At 41.7% G+C, this 22,384-nt stretch overlaps 2 protein-coding genes across 4 annotated transcripts; both read left to right on the top strand.

Annotated features, from left to right (window-relative positions):
* Positions 1–1,057: 1,057 nt before the first annotated feature.
* On the top strand, positions 1,058–11,874 carry LOC112885711 (lysine-specific demethylase JMJ705-like). Its single transcript, XM_025951319.1, has 7 exons — positions 1,058–2,155; positions 5,483–5,561; positions 5,663–5,730; positions 6,466–6,616; positions 6,923–7,539; positions 8,360–9,010; positions 9,597–11,874. Exons 1-7 carry the CDS (start codon positions 1,288–1,290, stop codon positions 11,507–11,509), a joined length of 4,347 nt encoding a protein of 1,448 aa, XP_025807104.1. The 5' UTR covers positions 1,058–1,287; the 3' UTR covers positions 11,510–11,874.
* Positions 11,875–13,042: 1,168 nt separating this feature from the next.
* LOC112886090 (zinc finger CCCH domain-containing protein 65-like) lies at positions 13,043–21,340 on the top strand. Of its 3 annotated transcripts, XR_003227329.1 has the most exons (12): positions 13,043–13,591; positions 13,825–13,899; positions 16,391–16,441; positions 16,861–16,920; positions 17,128–17,169; positions 17,264–17,332; positions 17,623–17,691; positions 18,636–18,761; positions 18,996–19,298; positions 20,164–20,436; positions 20,819–21,072; positions 21,105–21,340. XR_003227329.1 is itself a non-coding variant. In XM_025951871.1 (11 exons), exons 1-11 carry the CDS (start codon positions 13,181–13,183, stop codon positions 20,975–20,977), a joined length of 1,629 nt encoding a protein of 542 aa, XP_025807656.1. In that variant the 5' UTR covers positions 13,043–13,180; the 3' UTR covers positions 20,978–21,337. The 3 variants fall into 3 exon arrangements, 2 of the variants coding, with proteins under 2 accessions (XP_025807656.1, XP_025807655.1); XM_025951871.1 differs by having other exon boundaries at positions 17,632–17,691; positions 20,819–21,337; XM_025951870.1 differs by having other exon boundaries at positions 20,819–21,337.
* The last annotated feature ends 1,044 nt before the right edge of the window (positions 21,341–22,384 follow it).

Genomic DNA, 22,384 nt, shown 5'->3' with positions numbered 1-22,384 from the left:
ATGGGACTGGTGCCATTGGAAAGAGTATCTTCTAAGCTATCAATCCGTATATAGAACGCTGAAAACGGAGCCCATATGCAATCTGGGCAACAATTTTAGTGCGGCCTACTCCTGAATCCCGAGGTGGACTCCGACTTGAGATGTATTGGTCCTCCAACTTGGTATGGATGTCCTTTGCTGGTCCTTTCCAGCTCTATGCCTCTCTTCATATACTTTGTGATCCTCTCCATGGTTTCTAATCATATTAATATTGTTAGGTAGCAATTTATTCTTAGAATTACCATAAGTACGAACGAGCTCACCTTATCATCAGCTTAAATGGTCGTATCTAAGCGGTTAATATCCTTCTCACTTATACCCAAATCACACTCTACTAGTGATATCACCACCAGCTCCTTAATCTTACAATGCTACCGCCACCCATTATTTTACTCTGCTATCTTCCCTACAAAATTATTATTTTGTCACATCCTCCTATAGTCAAATTATATTTTTCTAGTAATATTGTTCCCTATTTCTCAAACTTGCTATGCCATCGTGTCGCCATAGTGTTTTGCCACCTCTTACCCTCCCATAAGAGATTCTTAGTTGTTTGCCTTAAAGTAGCCATCATAGTAAGGCGTCTTATAACCCTAAAGGTTACAACATCTCCAACAGATTACTCATATCTCAAACTAAAACAAACTCTCTCCATTACCAATAAATACTTTACTTTTGTTGGTTTTGGTAATGGTTGGTGCAGCAGACTCCCAAAATCCAATCACCAAGGATAGAGTATAGGGATAAATCTCTTTATTTAGGTAAGAGGGAGGTGTGTTTTAATGAATCTGTTGAGCATATCCAATCACCAAAATATCAATTTTGATATTAAGAAGAGCGACGTTAGAGATGCTGTTGTATATCCACAAAGTAATCATCTACTCTCTAAAATGAGAATTTTCCAAACTTACAAAATCGCAGGTGCCATTTGCAGCTCTCCACTATTTTTCTGTCTAAAATAGTCAAAAAGAGAAATTCCATTTCTACCCCTCCAAAGTCCAAAGAAAAAAAACAAAATCCCCATCCTCTCGTCTTCCCTGTCTTTCTCTCTCCTCCGTCAGTCCCCCCTTTCTCTCTCCCCTCACTACCCCCAAAGCAGCAGCGGCAGCAGCAACAAGGCAGCAGCTGCTGCAGCAAGCTCGAAGCAGCAGTCAGCGAGAGCCAATTCCCCAAATCGCCCCTCCCAAATGCGAGTCCTCGCCTGAGGAAGGCCCTTCTGATCCCTTCGGGCACCCCCCCGCCGCTGCCATGTCGCCGCCGGCGGTGGAGACGCCGGAGTGGCTGCGCAACCTGCCCGTGGCGCCGGAGTACCGCCCCACCGCCGCCGAGTTCGCGGACCCCATCGCCTACATCCTCAAGATCGAGGCCGAGGCCTCCCGCTACGGCATCTGCAAGGTCGTGCCCCCTCTCGCGGCGCCGCCGCGGGAGGCCACGGTCGAGCGCCTCAGGGCCTCCTTCGCCGCCAATGCGGCCGCCGGCAGCGGCATCGACGGCGCGACCCCCGCGCCCACCTTCCCGACGCGGCTCCAGCAGGTGGGCTTTTCCACCAAGAATCGCCGCCCCGCGAGCCGCCGCGTCTGGGAGAGCGGCGAGCGCTACACGCTGGAGGCCTTCCGCGCCAAGGCACGCGACATCGAGCTTCCGAGGCACGCGGTGCCGCCTAAGCACGCGACGCAGCTCCAGCTGGAGGCGCTTTTCTGGGGCGCCTGCGCCGCTAGGCCGTTCAACGTCGAGTACGGCAACGACATGCCGGGCTCCGGATTCGCGGCGCCGGAGGAGCTGGACCTGGACCTGGAGGGCGGCGGCGGCGGCAATGCGGCCCTGGCAGCAAGGGACGTCGGGGAGACGGAGTGGAACATGCGGCTGGCCCCCCGTGCGCGGGGCTCGCTGCTGCGGGCGATGGGCCGGGACGTGGCCGGCGTGACAACGCCGATGCTGTACGTGGCGATGCTCTACAGCTGGTTCGCGTGGCACGTGGAGGACCACGAGCTGCACAGCCTCAACTACCTCCATTTCGGCAAGCCCAAGACCTGGTACGGCGTGCCCCGCGACGCCATGCTCGCCTTCGAGGACGCCGTCCGCGTGCACGGCTACGCCGATGACCTCAACGCCATCAGTGCGTGTGCCCCCTCTTTTGCCCCTTTTACTATTGCTTTGGTTTCTTGCATAGATGCGTAGCATTTCCACACGAGTCTTTTCTGCTTTCTTCTTACTGGCAAAGTCAAAACTTTTTCCTCCATGGCACCGTTGTCCATATGACTGCACGTCCAATATGACTATACAGCACTGTGCCAAAACAGGTTTCTTCAAAAGGGAAAAAACTGAAATGGTGTCAGTGACTCCAAATGAGGCATTTTACATTTCCAATACCGTGTAAATTCAGAAACCAATGCCCTTTAGCAATGCAAGTTTATGGCTCTAGGAAATCAATGCCCTTTAGTAGGAATAAATGAATAAGCTATTTTGGGTACTGGAGATTGTGTTTGGAGTACTGATTGAAGTTAAAAATTGAAAACTGAATTGAGCTGTGGCAAACTTGATCAGGATAGGACACTACTTCCTGACAACATGGAGCCAGGGATGCCAGGGAAGGGTTCATAGCAGAGAAGAGTTTGGGGTAGGGATGGGGAGACTGGAGCAGCATGTAAGAGGTTTTAGGGAGGGTTATTTTCACAGGAGAAGTAAACAAAGTTTAAAGTTTGTTCACCTAACTGACCTTTACTTTAGAATGACTTGAGTGAATCTTATGTCAGAGCATACTGCATGTACAAGGATGTGTCCGCCAATGAGTGTCCTGTTCCTCTATGCTTTTGCAATGCTTTGGTTTCTTGCTTGGATATGCACTCCTGTTCATGACTAGTCTGGAAATGTTGTTTCAGTTTCTACTTCAACAGCAAAGTGCAGTTTTCTGTAGAGTAATAGGCTAATAGCAATGTGCAAAAAAGGGAACTTAGAGGAAGGTGAACTGTCACTTAGCATGTCTGGACCACTGCTCCAATTGACACATTCTGTCATCACAATGGCATGTAAACCAAGCAGACATCAGTGCCCTTTAGTATGAAATATATGGCTGGAGAAAACTTATGAACTTTTGGCTTTTATCTTTGATGGCAAAGTCAAAAGTCAACTTTTCTTAAGGGTACCACTGTTTATGGACCACTGCTATAATAGTAATGTTTGAAATTCAAAAGGAAAAACTGGATTGGTTAAGTGATACAAATCAGCATGGTATATCATGATGAAGTTCCTGAACTTTGTTTGTGTGTTGTTTACTTACCTAAACATCTAACTGTTTTGTGGACAGGGGTTTGGGCAGCAGCTGTTGCACAGCAATTACTGTAATGTAAGGCAGTAGCAGCAGACTAGATTGTCTATTATGTATTCGTTCATTCAAGTTTGATTTGGCAGTTACTCCCTCCGTCCTGTAATATAAGGCATTCTAACAATTCTAAGACAAATTAAGGGAGAGAACAAAGACGCATGTGCCCTCCGAAAGCTCTTCGTTTTCCAGCCATAATTAAAGTTGTTCCTAAGAGCCAAGGAAAATTAAATGATTTCCTTTAATACTTATCCAAAAGTCCTACAATGCCTTATATTTGGGTACAAATTTTGAACCGTTCAATGCCTTATATTCCAGGATGAAGGGAGTAAACGTAGAGCTTGAGGTGTACTCAGGATCTTATCTGTGACCGTCAGTTTGTTTAGGTCGACTTGTTACAACAGATAAAATTCCAATCTGTAGGTTTTAAGGCAACCTAGCCCTGTAAAAAGGCTACAAGTTGCAGATTCAAGCAAAACTGAATTAGTCTTTGTTAGCCCAAAGTTCCGAGTCTCAACCTATACTTGATCTCTCTTTGTAAATAGGGATTGGAGTTGTGGTTTAGGACTCTAGAATCAAAATGATTTAGACTTAGTAGAACTACACTGAATATGTCGGTGCGACTTCAGTGCTACTAGACATGAGGAAGGAGATGTTACTTTGGAAGACCAGGTAGTGCAAGAAGGATGCCTTTACAGAGAGATATGATATCGATTGAAGATGTTATCCGTAGAATTAGAACGGGGTCGATGATGTGGTGCCAAACATTTGGCATTCTCAGTAACGAGAAGGTGCCATAGAAGCGAAAGGGTAAGTTCTATGGAAGGAGACTTCCAACATTGTAACATGCAGAATGTTAATCTACTAAAGGGTGACATGTTTAACGAAAATGCATGTTATGTTGGATTTGTAGTCACACAAGAACAGACTGAGTTCAAAATGACGATACACATGCTAGAGTAGGGGTAGCAGTAGCGCCGATTGAAGAAAAACTTAACAAAAGCATTGGTTGAGATGGTTTGGACATATCCAATGGAGACCTGCAGAGGCACTGGTGCATAGCAGGATACTAAGGGATGACAATAATATAATGAGAGGCAGGGTCAACTGAACGTGACATGGGAGGTGGTGGTAGAAAAGGGACTTGAAAGGGTGGAAGGCAAGCAGAGAATTATCCTTGGAAATCAGCTATCCATGTGTCTAAATCATGAACTGGTGCATAGCAGGATCTTAGGGGAGAGTAATAATGTAAGGAGAGGCAGGGTACCTGACTTGGGAGGAGGTGGTAAAAAGGGACTAAAGAGTGGAATACACCCAGCTTATTATTCTTGGATAGAAGTGCGTGGAAAACGGCTATCCATGTGCCTAAATCATGAACCAGGCTTCATATCCCCTAAGAATTTTACTATTATTCATGCCTTTTTACTTTTTGTATGGCTTCTTTTTCCCTTCTTGTTGGCCACTCATGTTGGGTATTGTCTCTAGCCTACCTCATCTTGCTTGGGACTGACAGACTTTGTTGTTGTGTTGCATAGTTAATCCCGCTTTCTAATGCCCTAATCCCCTTCAAGCATGGTGTTGGCCCTCTTCCCTCCGTTAGCTAACCTATGATTTACAACTAATTCCATCACCAGGCTCTTGTCACGACATTCTTTCATGTCCTTAACTGACAGATAAAACTAAGTGGCACCCTACCAAACTGATACTGAAATTTTAGAAAGTGAAGTGAGGCAATCGAACATGTTTAAGAACTTATGAGCACTTTTCTTTTCTGTTTGACATAAGCAACTATTTACTTTGGGCTGGGACATTTTGGTTCAGACAGAAAGATGTACAGTTTTAGGTCTCTGTATGGTAATTGATCGTATGACTTCTATTTGTTCTTGAGATTGTGTGGTGGGCATGCCTTTTTGAAGGAGCATTGTTGATCATAAGCATTCTTGAATGCTGTAATTCTTAATTCTTCTTCACATGATTCGGTTTTGTAAACTTGATGTTTGACTGAACTAATGATTACGCTGTTTGATAGTAACTAGTCTAGGTATTACTTTTATGTATGAATGTTTCAATTTTTTTAACTCAAAAGAGAAAAAATATTCTGACAGCTTATTTATCTCGGTGCAGTGGCCTTTCAAACACTAAATGAGAAGACAACTGTCTTGTCTCCTGAAGTGCTTCTTTCTGCTGGAGTTCCTTGCTGCAGGTGTTACTATATTTCTTAACACTATTTTTTGTGGCATTCATTCCTGGCCATTTTTTTTGAGTACTGGGTATAATTGATTGATAGATAATTCTCCAAAGCAGATTGGTACAAAACCCTGGTGAATTTATTATCACGTTCCCTGGAGCTTATCATTCCGGTTTTAGCCATGGTAAGCCATCTAACATATCATATTCATATAATGCACTTATTAGGTTAGTATGATCTTCCCTGGAATAGCTATCTGTTTGGGCCTGTATGGTCAGTGTAATCCAGTCCTTTCAGTGACTACTGTGAGTAAGAGTTGCAATTTTCAGTTAACCTAAGAAGTAAAGTGTTGTCCTTGCAATTCGAGGTCTATGATACAATGTGTTCATGGGTGTTTTTTGTTAATTATAGTGGAAAATAAACAGTTTCATTTTCTAACTTAAATCACTCATATTTCCACATGGTACATCAATTTTACAGAAGAGAATCACTCTATATTGTTGAAAAGAATGTGAGAAGGCTCATTGCTAAGGTGTACTATTTTATTTCTGCAAGTTGACATCATCCACTAAAACTACCAGATCTCATTTGAATAGCTTTTTATTCTTAGTTATAGTGTAAAATAGTAGTTTCAGTTTCTAACAGAAAACACTCATATTTGCGCATGATGCATCAGTTCTAATAGGTAATCTCTCTAAATTGTTTAAAAGAATGTGATAGGGCTCATAGCTAAATTGTACTATTTCATGTCTGCAAGTTGATGTTATCCATTCAAACTGGCAGATAACTATTCGGTTTAATAGTTCGCCATCTCATGTTTGTTCTTCCGAACAGTTAGGAGTCCTAGTTCTTGTTTTGGAGTTAAAGATCACTCCTCTGTATGCAACAATGAATTTATTTGACTATACATGCTGCACAGGATTTAATTGTGGAGAAGCAACAAATATTGCAACACCTCGCTGGTTGCAGGTGGCTAAGGAAGCTGCGGTCAGGAGGGCTTCCACAAATTGTGGCCCACTGGTGTCTCATTATCAGCTGCTTTATGAGCTAGCACTATCATTACGTCCAAGGTGTGCCTGCAATAAATATGATCTCAATCGTTGTTGTTATAAAACCTTTTGACTGTATAAGAACATCGTTGAGGGTGACATCCTCTTTATATATTTTGCATAATAACTCAGAAGCAACTAGACATCTTTTCGTACTTCATAATTCAGGATGTATGCATTTTAATTTAATCTATTTAAAACAGACTCATCTGTTTCAGCACAGCCTCTAAAAACTGGATATCAAATAGCAATTTTGTTTGTGTAATTCCCAGAGTTATCATGTTAGTGGAGTTGAATTTATTTTGAAACAACATTTGCCTTTTATAGGGAGCTTAAGAATTCTCATGATGTACCAAGAAGCTCTCGTCTAAGGGACAAGAAGAAGAATGAAAGTGAAATAATGATCAAAGAAACATTTGTTGGAAGTGTGATTGAAAACAACAGTTTTCTTAGCATCCTTCTTGATAAGAGTTCTTGTGTAATTATCCCGGAGATTGAATTTCCCCTTCCATCCTTTCCTACAATGATGGTACCTGAAGTCACTGTTAAGCAAGCGTTGATTGCTGGTCCCTGTAGTATTAGACAGAAGAAAGCTGAAGATATGCTTGCTAGTGCAACCACATCCTTTGCGTTTAATGGAAGAAAGCTCTATGAAACAAAATTTGGAACAGTTAATAGTAGTGCTTTCTTATTAAATCCGGAGATTCAGAGTGGAGTGATTGAGAAAGGTAGATCACATCAAGGAGGTGGGCTCTTAGATCAAGGGCGGTTGCCATGTGTTCAATGTGGCATATTAAGCTATGCTTGTGTAGCCATCATTCAACCCAAAGAAGCAGCAGTCCAATATGTCATTTCTCAGGAGTGCATGTCATCAAGTGCGAAACATGGAGAAATTATGAAATCAGATGATACCCCAAATTGGATATCGATCGTTCCTCCACAAGGTTAGGAAGTCTTGGATCTTACTCATACTATTAATTCCCTGTTATCAACATATCCCTTTTACCTTATATCATTATCCAACGTTCCCTGCTTCACATATTGGTTTTGAATAGTGATAGTGATGGTATTACTTTTTGATCCAGTACATATCACCTGTCTTCTTATTCTTCTGGTCAAATGGTATGTAAAAACAGAAATTTCGTACATCAATTGCTATTGCTGTCATGCACTTCTGCATTATGAAAGGAGATGGATCTGCCAATTTTTCTAGTTCGATAACCCCTGCCGTAACAACTTAGAATTTACAGTCATTTTTTTGACATTGACACTGCTGTCAAATTAACGTTGACCATCGGCTCTATGTATTCGCAAAACCCAATAAGATAGTGTATTGTTAAAGTAGTTTCTTAGACGAACCTACCAGATACGAATATCATTTTCATATGTCTGATCTTAATATTCATAAAATATTGTTGGTCAAACTTAAAATGTGCTTGGTTGATGCATATTTTTGCTGCACCTTATTATGCATATGATTTTCTTTTCAGGAATGAGTTGTAGGGTGAATGGTTTAGTGAATTGTATTACTTGTTTCCAATTTTTTTACCTTTTAATATTAGTTTAATTTAGTTGTAATCACTTTCCTCTGATGCTTACTCAATAGATAGCAATGGTGTTTCTTTAATGTTTTTTTATGTCTTCATACCTTCTTTGACCAAATGTCATCAGAATGCAATGCTCATGAGAAGCGTTATTGTGCTGAAGTAATTTTTTCTGTGTACTTTTGATGCCACGGTGTAAATATAATGTCTTTTTCAACAGGACATTCTTCTGAAACAGATGATAATACAATACACAATGTGAATTCAGCCCACGTTTCTGATCGGTGTAGACAACTGTACACCAGCAGCACCCATGGATGCACTTCTGCTCTTGGGCTTTTGGCTTCTGCTTATGACTCATCAGATTCTGATGAAGAAGCAGAAATGCCCAATGAAATAGCAAATATTAGTGCAAACAATGATGCAGAAAATGGAGTCACAAATATTCAGTCCTCAGGAAGGTCAATTCAGCATCAAAATACAAATTTGCACTTGTCTGAAGAGGAATGTGATCCCAGAGCAACACCATCGCCGATGAAACCAGTAGACGATAGGAGTATTGCTATGACTCAGGCTAGTATAGGAACAGATATGACCCGTCTTGCAGAACTGGGAGAGTCACTAACTGCCTATGAGCAGTGGTCTCCATATGTTGATTTGGATGATGATCCAACTGCTTCAGGTGCAAAAACCTCTTTAAATACTAGTTTTAGCAGAGCTAAAGGTGCAATGGAACCAGATGCCTTGACTTTGCTGAAGTACAGCAAAGATTCTTGCAGAATGCATGTGTTTTGTCTAGAACATGCTTTAGAGACTTGGACACAACTTCAACAAATTGGTGGCGCTAATATCATGCTTTTGTGCCATCCAGGTATTTTGACTGTTCCCTAGTTTCCGTAAAGTTCCTTGGGCATTTCCTTTCCTATTTATCCTTTAGTATTTCTCTTAGTATCTTGTTTACTTGTTAGACTGTTTGGTGGTATACAGGTTTAATAACTGTGACAATGACGAAATATTCATGTTATTAATATGTGGTGTTAATATCAGTATCAACGAACCTGAACAATATGAAATAATCATAAAAGACAATTTCTTCGGAAGAATTATTTGTGATGACTGATTTCTTATTTTTTTTGATCATTCTAATATTGCCATATCGTAATATTGTTGAAGGTCTAGGTCCTTTTTTTTTGTTTTTTTTTTTGGGGGGGGGGCATGAAGGTGCAGGGAGGCATTGCATCAAAATTCTCTGTGCTTCCAGATCTTGTTTTGTAATAGTCACATTTATCTTTGTTTGTGGGAATATGGGTTACATATAAAAATAATGTTCCTATTCTTTGAGTTATCGCTGTTAATCCCTTGTTAGAGTGGACAGTAGTGGTTTTCAAGGATGTCTTAATCCTGCAATCTTTTACAACATGGAATTCCTTCATTGCTAATTCACAATGCATTTGCAGAATACCCTGCAGCAGAGTTAGCGGCAAAAGTTATAGCAGAAGAACTTGGTATGAAGCATGCTTGGAAAGATATCACTTTCAAACAAGCAACAGATGAAGACATTGGAAGAATTCGATTGGCTCTGCAGGACGAAGATGCTGAACCCACAAGCAGTGACTGGGCAGTAAAAATGGGTATCAACATATATTACAGTGCCAAACAGAGCAAATCTCCACTTTACAGCAAGCAAGTACCATACAATTCCATCATTTACAAGGCATTTGCCCAGGAAAATCCAGACAGAGATGAGGAACGACAGCGATCGCGCACAACAAAGAAAAAGGTGGCTGGATCGTGGTGCGGAAAAGTTTGGATGTCAAACCAAGTTCATCCACTTTTAGCTTGTGAGCGAGAAGAGGAGGATCTTGACATGGTTTGCAGCAAAGCGATGGTCCCTGTTAGTTCCTATGACAGAATACAAGAAGAACCATCAACAAGATCCACTAGCCTGATCAGCCGAAGCCTATCTAAAAGAATATCCAGAAGAAAAGAGGTGGACTCTGTTGAGAAATCTAGAGCCAAAAAGAAGAGATACACTACTTCTGATTTAGCTACTTTTGACCAGCCTAGAAATTGTGATGATCATGACAAACATGAAGATGGAGGTGAAAGTGAAAGTGAGGATGCACAGAACACTCAGCAACATCAACAATATGAATCACAAAAGATGAACAAGAAATCAAGTTCTAAAAGGCGAAAAGATGATAAAAGAAAGAACTACTTTTATGAGCGACGCAATTACAATGATGACATTGACTACAAGCTTAGCATAGACTGGGATAACACTCCGCCACAAGGACTTGATGTTGTAGAAGTGAAATCTGGTGCTCAACTGCAAGGTAGTAAGAAAAAATCTAGCAAGTGCAAGGCAAATGATGATTTATCAAATGTAGAAAAGAAATTGCAAAAGATGGGCAAGAAAGTAAGTACGAAGAAGCACAAGAATGATAAGACAAATCAGCAGTTTCAAGGAAATCACAACGAAGATAATGTGGATTTGCTTCCTGAAGATAATGGAGATGAAGCTTCACAAGAAAGCTGGGATGAAGTTCCAACACAGAAAACAGATGATGTGAAAGTAAAATCGAGGGGCAAAATGCATAGTGGTAAGAAAAAGGCCAGCAAATGCCAGACAAGTGATGGTTTGGACAACGTGGATTTGCTTCATGAAGATAATGGATATGAAGCCACACAAGAAAGCTGGGATGAAGTTCCAAAACAGAAAACAGATGATGTGAGAGTAAACTCTAGAGGCAAAACGCATATTGGTAAGAAAAAGGCCAGCAAATGCCAGATAAGTGATGGTTTGGACAATGGAGATAATGAAGCCAAATTTTCTTGTGACACAGCAGTGTGCAATAGAGACAAAGCCACAATAGATGACTGGGAAGAAATTCCAAAAGAAAAGGCTGATGATGTGAAAGTGAAATCCAATATGCAAAGTGGTAAGAAAAAAGCCAGTAAACGTCCAGCAAGTGATGGTTTGCGCAATGGAGATAAGGGAGCAAAGTTTTCTTGTGATATAGAAGGGTGTGATATGAGCTTCAGCACCCAGCAGGACTTGGCATTACACAAGCGAGACATTTGTCCTGTAAAAGGATGCAAGAAGAAGTTCTTCTGCCATAAATATTTGCTTCAGCACCGCAAAGTGCACCTGGATGAGAGGCCGCTCATGTGTTCATTCACAGGCTGCAAGAAGACATTCAAGTGGCCATGGGCGAGGACAGAGCACATGAGGGTACATACAGGGGTGCGACCATATGCATGCACAGAACCTGGCTGCACTCAGACATTTCGGTTTGTATCAGATTTCAGTCGTCACAAGAGGAAGACTGGTCATTCCAGTGATAAGAAAAAGAAGAACAGTACATAACTTCTAACTGCTTATGTACAAGTACAGGTTTCTTCTCTGACGGCGATTTGAAGGGGATGCTAATCGAATAATTGCATCAAATTGCATTGATTGTGGAATTAGTTCGCATTAGGAGTCTAATTCATTTCATTGTTTACTGCCTCTGCATAACAGCTGATTTTCTGTCACTTTAGGTCCAACTGACCTGATGTTGACTGGGATAATTCCATGTCAATTGTATCGTTCTTTCGTTCATCCTGAGAAATCGGGAAGTTTCTGTTGTCAACAAGGTTGAATTTAGTGTACTTCTGTGGTTCGAAGGCATGTTAATCTGTGATTAATTTCTCCTCCTGAATAACGAAATGGCAAACCTGGGTTAAGAATTATTTGCATGCTATATTGTCACAGCAGCTTTGGTTTGGCAAAAAGAAAATAAAGGTGCTAACTTTGTTGGTCTATTTTTTTTTTCTCTCTGCACTCTTAATTTTGGTGTAGTTTCCAATAGATGTGATGAATTGCATGTTTTTTATGCTAACAATCCTATATGGGTCACCTCCCCGATGTACTCGGCAGAATATGGTATTTGTATTGATAATGTCTTTAATACACGCAGCTCAAAATATAATTGAATTTTTCAGCTGTATTTGGTTCGTTGCATATGGTTTTGCTCCTTTGGTGCCGCATTCCAAATTAATTTGAGTCCAATTATAAAATTTCTACGGAATCATGAAGATGTCTGGAGCTTGTGATTGGATTTGGGCAAGATTTGTGGTCCATGTTATTGGATTTGGGTAAATTGCTTAATTCACTTGTGTTTGTTCTCCTTGCATCATGAGCTAAAACGGTTGTTTTTAGATTTTGTTATGTTGTCATGAAGTTTGCCTGATGCTATTCAATCTATTCTCTCTCTCTCTCTTCCTATCTTGTTTGTGTGCTAGAGGTTACTACTCACTCCCGGCAAATGCCGACTGCCTTGTGAGAGCCAGAAGGAAGGGACAAAACATCCCCTCCCGAGCACGCGAGTCGGACCGAGCGAGCGACCCACACGGCCGCCCCCCGCTCACCGGCTTCTCGGATGCTTCCCGCGTCCGACTGGTGGGCCCGGGCGGGTGACCCGCCCCAGCCCGTTCCTCCCGGTCTCCGAGCCACCCGGCCTCCTCCCCGTCTGGTCGTCTCCCACCGTCACACGCCGGCCTCCCTTCCTCTGACCGGCTCGTGGGCCCCGCGTCGCCCCCGCGGTCGCACGCTAGTCAGACCCGCTGCGCGTCCGTCACATGCGCGCAACTGCGCGATCCCCACAGCAGTCGCCTCTTGTCCTCGCATCCCCTCCCTTTTTCCACCCAGCGGCCCGGTCTCCTGCAAATCTCAGAACCACCCTTGGGGGCCACTGTCTGAGCCTTCACGTACCACGTAAAATGCAAATATAGGAACGGTGAAGGGTGTTCTCAGAAATACTGGGCGCTGTAAATTGTAAAGCAGCAGGACTAATTTTTATCCGTTTTACCCCTCCCCCGACGCGCTCCGACCCCCGTCCGTCTCTCTCTCTCCCCCGCGTCCGCTTTCTCTCTCTAGGGTTTTTCCCCACTTCGCTTTGCTTCCCCACCTGCTCTCTCTCTCTCTCGTCCCAATCACCGTCGCCATCACCTCTCCCCCTCTCTCTCTCTCTGTCTCTTCCCTCTCACCTCGGCTCCAATGGCGGACGCCGACGCTAACACCCAGCCTCCCGACGCCGCGGCGTCCCCGATCGCCTCGATCTCCCCCTCCTCCGTCGGCGCCGCGGACGCCGACGCCGACGCGATCGAGAAGCAGCTCGCCGGGCTGGGCATCGCCGTCGCCGGCGGGGGCGGGTTCCCGGAGCCCTCGGGCTGGGACGACGTTCCCGCCCCTGTCCCCGTCGGCGTCGCCGTCGCCAGCGGCGATGAAGTCGCCGGCGAGAAGGTGCAGGGGCCACCGCCGGCGGCGGCGGGGGCGGCGGATGGCAAGGTGCGCTTCCCGCGCCGGCCCGGGGAGCCGGACTGCAGCTACTACCTCAAGTTCGGCACCTGCCGCTTCGGGATCAAGTGCAAGTTCAACCACCCGTCGCGGAAGAAGAAAAGCAGCAGGGTATGCCTCCGGCCGCTTGGACTTAGACTGGGCCAGTAAATAAAGCTCCCTGTTCTTTTTTTCTGGGTGGGATTTTTGTGGGAGGGCCTTTGATCCGGTTCTGGTGAATGGTGATGGCGAGTTGGGGTTTGGTGGTTTGTGCAGGGTGGAGTGAAAAGGAGACGGATTTCGCTTTATTTTGTTTTCTTCGTGTGTCTGTGACCTCGCGTTGCTTTCGCTGTGTGGATGTGCAGGCGAGAGGGAGTGGGAGCAGCGGGAGCGGAAGCAACAGCAGCAGCAATAAAACATCTTCGCCTGATGATGATCAGGTGATTGGCCCTTCTACGCTTGCTGCTGCATGTGTGCCAGCTGCCTTTTGTGCATGCATGTCTGTCTATTTTTGGCACCTCGATGTACTGTGGAAGAGGTCGGGCTTTAGCAAAAGAGAATAAGATGGACTCTTATTTTCTTTTTTTTCGGTGTCTTGTGTTGCGAGTGCATCAATTTTGGTGTTTTGGTTGCCATGCCGGGAGCAGGTAAATGCAGCCCAGTAGGGGGAAAGAAATTGGAGTGTGTTGTGTGTATGTAGTTGTTCGGTAAGGGATCTGGATGCATTAAGGTATTCCGGTTTATTATGGCCAATGCATGTCAAATTCCATTTGTGCTGTTGTTGAGGTACGCTTTGGGGATATGCATCTGATTGCACTACATTCTTCAACTTAGAAGCTTTCATTCAATTCTGATGCATAGTAACTAGTATTGAACTCACTCGATAAGCATTCATTACCCAGTGATATAAATAAGTGCCTGAAATAGGCTACACATTCTTTCGTGCTACATCTTTAGGTTTTTGTACTCCCAAGTGCACCCAGGTCTCACATATCCTAATTGGAATCGGTTTGTTTTGATTTTGTTTGTAGTAAAGGAAAAAGTCCATTTTACTCCCTTCAACAATTCACTTTGTCCGCTTAACCCCCTGAGCAAAATTTAGGCTCAATTTACTCCCCCAACAATTCCAATTAATCCAATCTACCCTCAAATGATATTTCTCTTTTTTGTTTCTCCACGTACGAATTAAATTTTAAGTTCAAATTTTGTGAGTGGATAGAGAACATGATGTCATATGTTAAAAAATACATTAAGAATTTTGCATGGTTATTTTCATAATTTGGAAACATTTAACACGAAATTTATCAAAAAAAAATACAATTCTGCATGAAAAATATTCATAAAAAGTCATAATGTATTTTTCTAGCATAGGGCATCATATTATAAGTTACATTGCAACATTTAAAGTTCAAATTCCACTTGTAAGTCGAGAAATAAAAAAGAGAAATCTCATTAGGCGGTAGATTGGACCAATTGAAATAGTTTGGGGTAGTAGCTTGAGCCTAAATTTTGTTTAGGGGTTAAGTAGACAAAGTGAATTGTTGAGGGGAGTAAAATGGACTTTTTCCAATAATAAATGTGGATACTGCTCAAAATGTGACTATTTCCTTTTTTTTCTGTCAATTATTTCAATGTGATTTATAAGCCCCTGTGCCCATAGTTTCTCTTTTATTTTTAATTTTAATTAGGATAACAGAATGTTGATTGTTACTCTCTTGTTTAATAGCTTCAATAAACAAATTGAATGATCACCTAAGACCAGAGTGACTTGAAAGAGCTTCTAGGCCTGAATGATAAACTCAATAGCTCTTCCTGTCCATGATATACTTAACTAAGAAATTTAGGGTCTTCCACAAGTTTTTTGATTTCAAGATGTACAGGCTAGCCTTGCACTTCACGTCCTTAGTTCCCTTTACTCTATCATGGTACTATTATGAAGATCATCCACTTACATTGTGTTTTCAGTGCTCCCCCTTTTTCCCAGAATGTGGAAGAAAGGATTGTGTAATCAAATTGAAATCTCACCACGGCAAGGCTGTTTGTTCTTTTTCCTAATTTGGTTCAGCACCTTCTTGGATATCCGCTTGATGAACATGTTATTTTGAGTAGCCTAGTCCCTATGGTTGCATGACTCCATGTGTTCTAAGAAGCCATGAGAATGTTTTCTTAAGTAATAATTAGAAATCAGGGGCTCTTTAGGTTGTTGGAAAGTTGCCAACAAATACGAGATCACCCACTTGAACTAAAAAAAAAAGGCAGCAACATAATATATTTGCATGCCAGATGAAAAGATGCCATTAACTTATCCATTACTGTAATGTGCCTTTTAATTCTTCTTTTTTTATTTCTTAGATTTCTTAGATGCTTGGGTTGTATCTAGGGATGCAATATCCATATCTTTTGGGTCATTGGGTTGACCCAAAATTTGGTAAAATGAACTACTGTGGCATACAACCTATCTAATTTTGGGGAGAGAAACAGACTAAAATGGCAAATCAACATAGTTAGTTAGCCGACCCAAAAAGCACCGTTGAGTTCCCACCTTACATCCCTAGCTGTATCCAGTAGGTTGCTGTTTGGTATGTTTTCCATTAATCTTCTTGCTATAATATGCTTCAAAATGTGGACTGTTTATGCGCTTCATGATCAGTATTGCATGGAGATATTTGAAGTCACATGTCATAACTTTCAGACAGAAACTATAATTTACTTTTGTAAGGTTCAAGTTTTGCATATTCAAAAGTTTTCTTGAATGCATTTCGAATAACGGGGTGATGATTGTTAATGTGCTCAGCTCACTTCTATATTTTTTTATCATAGTTCTTTGAAGTAAATTAGTAATATCTGTATTTGGAATTCTACATTTATGCATATAAGCCTTTGACTATGCTTTGGTTGCTGTTTCTAATTATCTATTTAACTTTTGGCCAGGCTCCTAGAGAAGAATACGAAGGCCTTGTTCCAGATATTTCAGATTCTGTGGTGAGCCATATTTAACTTTCTTTGTACATATAATGTGAAAAGATAATGCACACATCCCAAATTTTTAGACAATTAATTATTCCACTTGGGATAAATGTGCACTTGGTGGCTCATTTTGCCATGAAATAGATCCAGGGTTACTGTAACTATCAGTGGTGTATGACTGATGATGCCACCTTCCTCCAAATTTCTTCTTTTATTTCTTGCATAAATATTGTAAGTTATACTGAATTTGACTAGCTTTGAAGCAACCTAAAAGGCATGCCTCCATAATTTATTATTTCTGAAAAGATAAGATGCCATCCGATGTGTGATCAACTTTAATCATTGATCTTACGGCTTGATTCATCACTTTTGGGACTAGTTATTTGATGTACATTTCCTAAGTTTTCTTTTTGCTAATTTTCTAATTTGTGCAGAACTTTGATGATAAGGGGAGTTCATCTAACCCAGGAAATCATAGGAAGACGTCATATGAAGTCAGTATTTCCTTTTTAGCATTTTATGGAATAGTTGAGCTCTTGATCTTTGTCAGATCTGTTTGTTATGGGCATTGACTGCATCGTGCTTGCAGAACTAGTGAAATGTCAGTTGTTTTACTTTCAGTACAAACTTAAATAGATTGCACTTCTTTCCCTCGTTTTTGAACTCCACGTTTGATGTCAACCATATTTTAATTGTTGCAGGTTGTTGATATGAAGAAGGGAAGAATGGAGTCAAAGGAAAAGGTTCTCATGGACATTGTCATGTGAACTAATCTTGAGATTGCTTAATAGATGTAATTACATTTGAAACTTAAATTCTCATACCTTATGCTGTCAGATTTCGGAAGAGCTTGAAAAGGGAGTTTATTTCAAGAAGTTAGATGAGACAAATATCACAAACCAGAAGGTTAGGATTTATACACAGAGGGCATACAATTTTTTTCAGTATCTATTGTTAAGTTGAGGGATTTTTACAAACCATCTAATGAATGTACTATGACATCCTACATCCCCAGAAACATGTTAATTCTTGTTTTCTCATCGGGGATATATTAAAGCAAACTCCATCCTTGCATGACGCTATAGATGCATTCCTAACCAAAGTCCATTCCTAATGGAGATTTATGTTCTATTATGTGAAGCCTTTGTTCTATTGCATCCTGATTATTGCCTTTACTTTTCTTTTCCATTTTTGAGATTTTGAAGGGTGTCAAGGATAAAAGAAAGGAAACCTTTTCGGAAGGGAGTGCTCAGGAGGAATGCAAGGTTTGTCTGTGACCTTTCATAATGTTTTTAAGTTTGTTGATTGAATTGCACTAAAAGCTTTTAGATATTTTAGTATATTTATCCCCCCCCCCCCCCGAAAAATAAAAAAGTTAAAACTCAATTGGTTCTGGGGCTGATGCGAGCTCCCTGAAGTTACAAGGGCCTGCTTTTTTCCTCTTCGGATTGTAGAATCTAACTTTTGGATTGTGGAAAGCTGGATGTAAAATGTTAGATTAAAATGCTGGTACATGTTTTGGCAACCTGGATTTTGAGTGGGTTTGGATATCAAAAGTCTACAATACGCTGAACTGTTTGAGAGGCCGAGCGGATAGGGTCGGTAGCAGTATGGGTAATTTGCCATCAAGTTCTGTGGGTAGTTTGGTAAACTCTATCAGATTCCAGATTATACAATACAACAAGCCGGGTTTGAGTGGATTGTTGAATTGATTGTACAATCTGAGGCCAAAAGCTGTCTGTTTGTTTCTGCTTTAGCTTATAAAGTTGGATTCCACAACCTGGAGGGAAACAAACATGCTCTAAGCAAATGATGTCTTATGTCTTGAAACAAGGGCCATCTGGATTCAGATCAAGTCGGTGGATATCATCCATCTCTGTGCACATGCATGCCTATCTGAAAAAACAACTTGTTCTCAGGCTGGCATAGCCTCCAGACTGGTGTAGCTACAGTGGCTTTCAGGAGCTTCCTTGTTTTGTCCATTAGTTGCAGTTATGTGTACTTTTTCTAGTTGCTCATATTTCCCGTTGTGCGCCTCTTTGTTGCAAATTTTTTCCTTTTGATCACTGTAGTAAGCTGATACTACTCACAGCATAAGCTGACGCACGCATATATTATATAAAATCTAAGGTATGAGGTAGGGATTAGATTTTTCATCGCAATGATACTTTTCTCCTGTGTATCCTATAACATAGTGTGTACCTTGCAGTATTATTCAACACCAGGTGGATGCAAATTTGGGAAAGCTTGCAAATACCTCCACCTTGAGGGAAAAGAAGGGAAAGCAGAGGTTGAAAATGTTGAGCTGAACTTTCTTGGTCTTCCACTGCGACCAGTAAGCCTTTCATTACTAATGCAGCTTGTATCCTTATCTATTACTCTGATTTTTGTTATGTCCTCCCATTCTTATTATACTACTGCAAAATGCAAAATAATATTCAGGTGCAACCATTATTATCAATTTAGGCACCAAATTGACAAGAAAATTGTGGAAACTGTGGATGCATTTATCAACTTAATTTATCTTTGTATGGAATTTTCGAAGGCATAAGTCATGTTAATCTTGCAGGGTGAAAAGGAGTGCCCGTTCTATATGCGCACTGGGAGCTGCAAATTTGCCACTAACTGCAAATTTCACCACCCAGATCCTAGTAATGTGCCTTCAAAAGAACCAGTTTTGGAACATGAGAATGGGGATAATCCACAGCAAAATGTCCAAGGACCCTCTCAGCCAAGTGTTCCGATATGGCCTGAACAGAGAGCATTGAATGAGCAACATGTTCCTTTTCTAGCTCCAGCGCCATCGTACACTGCAGGAATGATTCCACCTCAAGGAATGTATCACTCTCCTGACTGGACTGGGTATCATCAGGTAAATGTATTCAATTAAACAATTTCTTTCACTTCAGCATGTGCCACCAATTTAACTGGATGATATTAGTAATGCTTGTCCTTAAGTTGCTTTTTTTAATTGATTAAGAACCGAATGTGTTAGTTTATTTTCTGGTGTATGTTTGCTGGTCCTTGGAGTGTTCTGTACACATTTGTATTAATTGTACTGTTCTGAGGAACTAGTTGAAAGTTAGAAATTATGTGTAAGGTAGCAAATATCATTTTCGCCAATTAAGAAGGCAAGTACCTGGACTTCTTGGCTTGGGAAAAGCACAAATGTTGTTTTGACTGAAATTGATTAACTATTCTAGCCTATATTGCCATTTGGTAAGACCATAAACATCTCACTTTGGAAGGCCATCTAGCCTGCAGTAGCAAGAAAAGATTACCCCTCAGTGGCAAGCGGCAAGCCAGCAGTTGATGGAAGATCATGGGCTTCCCATGTCGCAGCTCTGAGCAATCAAATGAGATACCTTGCTTCTCCAGGCTATGGCTATATGAGCTAGCTTGACCTGGCCTAGCTAGGCAAGATGCACTATAGTTTCCTATGTTGATCTTCTCCCCTTTGGGTATCATTTCTTTAGTTCGACTACCTAGTAATGTTCATATTAACATTAAAGAGTACAGCCATTTTCTTTATTTGATTAATTTCCTTTGAGGCTCTTAGTATTATGCCAAGAGAAAAGTGATGCCAAGTAGAAATATCTGTTTTTGATTACCGGATCATGTGACATGTTGTGTTTCAGTTCAACGATTTTTCACTAAAGCATTTAATAATTTCCCAGTATGCTTAATATTGATGCTTTCTCTTGGATCACTGTTTGATGTGTGAATATTGGTTTCAGGTTCCTGTGAATCCATATTATCCTCCTGCGGTCCCTTTTCCGCATTTTCCAGCTCCTCATATGAATCACCCGATGTATAAGGCTGCCGATATACCAGGACATCAGCAACTACCTTCTGATGAATATCCAGAGAGACCTGGCCAACCTGAATGCCAGCATTTTGTTAAGAGTGGTTTCTGCAAATACAGGATGAAATGCAGATTTCACCATCCAAAGTCACGCCAGCCTGCACCGCTAACAGGTCTTAGCCCCATCGGCTTGCCTATCAAACCTGTAAGTTCCTATCCTATCCAATCATCTTATTTTCCCCATTAAAACTAGAGCATTTATGATTGCACCAGGAATTCACTAGTTCATGGATCATACGCCTATGGTACTTCCATAGTTCCATGTCTCTTGACTTGTAGGAGAGGAAAGAAGGGATGACTCCAATATTTTTGGGAACATCTCAGAAGCTTTCCTAGGACAGTTCACCTTTTGGTTTGCATGTTTAAGATAAGAGTTGCATTGTGTGGAAAAAGTATTTAAGCATGTTGCAAATGATTTATTTGTTACTATTGATTACTTCCACTAGGCTCTGCAAACTAATTAAAATGGGTATCCTTTAAAAATAACACTGGCTAAGCTTGTTTTCCTTTTCCTTGTCATTTGTCAGGACCAACCTGTGTGCACATACTATGGTCGCTTTGGTGTTTGTAAGTATGGCCCATCTTGCATGTTCAACCACCCCTTCAACTTCGGGCCTCCTGTACCAGCAGCAGGACCACCCCTCCCTGGCCAATACCACCCGACACCTGGAAACTTCACCGTCTAGTGGGCGGCACGGAGATGAGCGATTTTCCGGAGGTCGCCGCGAGTGCTTGTAATAACTTCCACCTGTAATATAGCTGTAAGTGGCTGGCGGTAGAGATCCAGCTCGCTGTAAGTGGCTGGCGGTAGAGATCCAGCTCGCAAATCGCAACGAAGTTGCACGAAGCTGGGTACATTGCCTTTGGGATTCATGGAAAACCATCCGAACCTGTTGACAGTACTGCAAACTTTACGCTGTACAGCAAGTTACAGTTCGTACATAACTGCTGTTGGGCTTCGAATCCTTGTTGCTGTTTGCATGCTTTGGTAGCATATGAACTGATACAAGGCTACCTTAGTTGAAAAAAATTGGTGGCGGGTTTCAGCATTTCCGGGGCATCATATCCTGGCACTGTGCTTGATGTGGTAAATAGCTCAACTTCGGTAAGGTGGCAAGGGACAGCCAATCTGTCCGTATATCACCAATGGAGTCCAGTGTTCAGTGTCAGTTTCTGCCTCTAGTAATAACTGTAGTTGAACGCTGTTGCCCCAACGACACGTTTGGTTCGCAGATACTTCGTAGCTGATAAAGATTCATGGTGTGTATAGCCTAGAAAGTAAGATATTGTAGAAACACAATTTAAGGTCCTGTTTGATATAATTTGTAGATTGTGTACTATAGCTTGCTTTTACAATATGCAACCTGAAACAAACCAGTCCTAAATTATAATTGGCAATCTACAATTTATACCAAATAAGTTGGGACAACTGTGTGAAAAGCGTGTAGAAGCAATATGAGCATGATATTAGAACCTACTCTCTCAGCCCCAAATTAGTTTGATATAGATATATTTTAGCTACAATTATTGGAGCATAGAAGGTCACATGAGCATAGAAGCCTGGTGTTTCCAACCAACAAGCTAAGTTTGCGTGCCGCCATCATGCAGAAGAACCCTACGTACTTGTAGGATCTAGCTTCCATGCATCTGCATCTCCATGACCATGACCATCCATCCCTTTCTCTGTTGCTGTTGGTATCTCGTCTTCCCTGATGCAAGCATGTCGCCGGGATCTTGTCCAGATACCGTGCCCATTGACCCTTGCGCACACCTGCTTTCGAGGTTCCAGCTCCCCAGATAGCCTAACCTACTAGCCAAGTTCGTTTGGTATTTTTGGTATGGGTCTCGCGTGTAGCCTGATGTTCTAGTGGCAACATTTAATGCAATTTTCCACCTGGTTAGTTGTATACATGGGGCTGAATCCGTTGCTAGAGCGCAAAAGTTTCCTTGCTTGTGCGGATTTCACGTGAAGTATTCTAACTTTGTAAGATGGTGATATCATCTACTATTGCTCCTTTACGGATCACGTTCTCACAGTTTTGCTATAGAAGTTAAATGGAATTTCTTTTGCATTTCAATTTGTTTTCATTATA

This window comes from Panicum hallii, chromosome 3, assembly GCF_002211085.1.
Source record: "Panicum hallii strain FIL2 chromosome 3, PHallii_v3.1, whole genome shotgun sequence".
NCBI lineage: Eukaryota > Viridiplantae > Streptophyta > Magnoliopsida > Poales > Poaceae > Panicum > Panicum hallii.
This window is presented reverse-complemented; position numbering and strand designations above follow the sequence as displayed.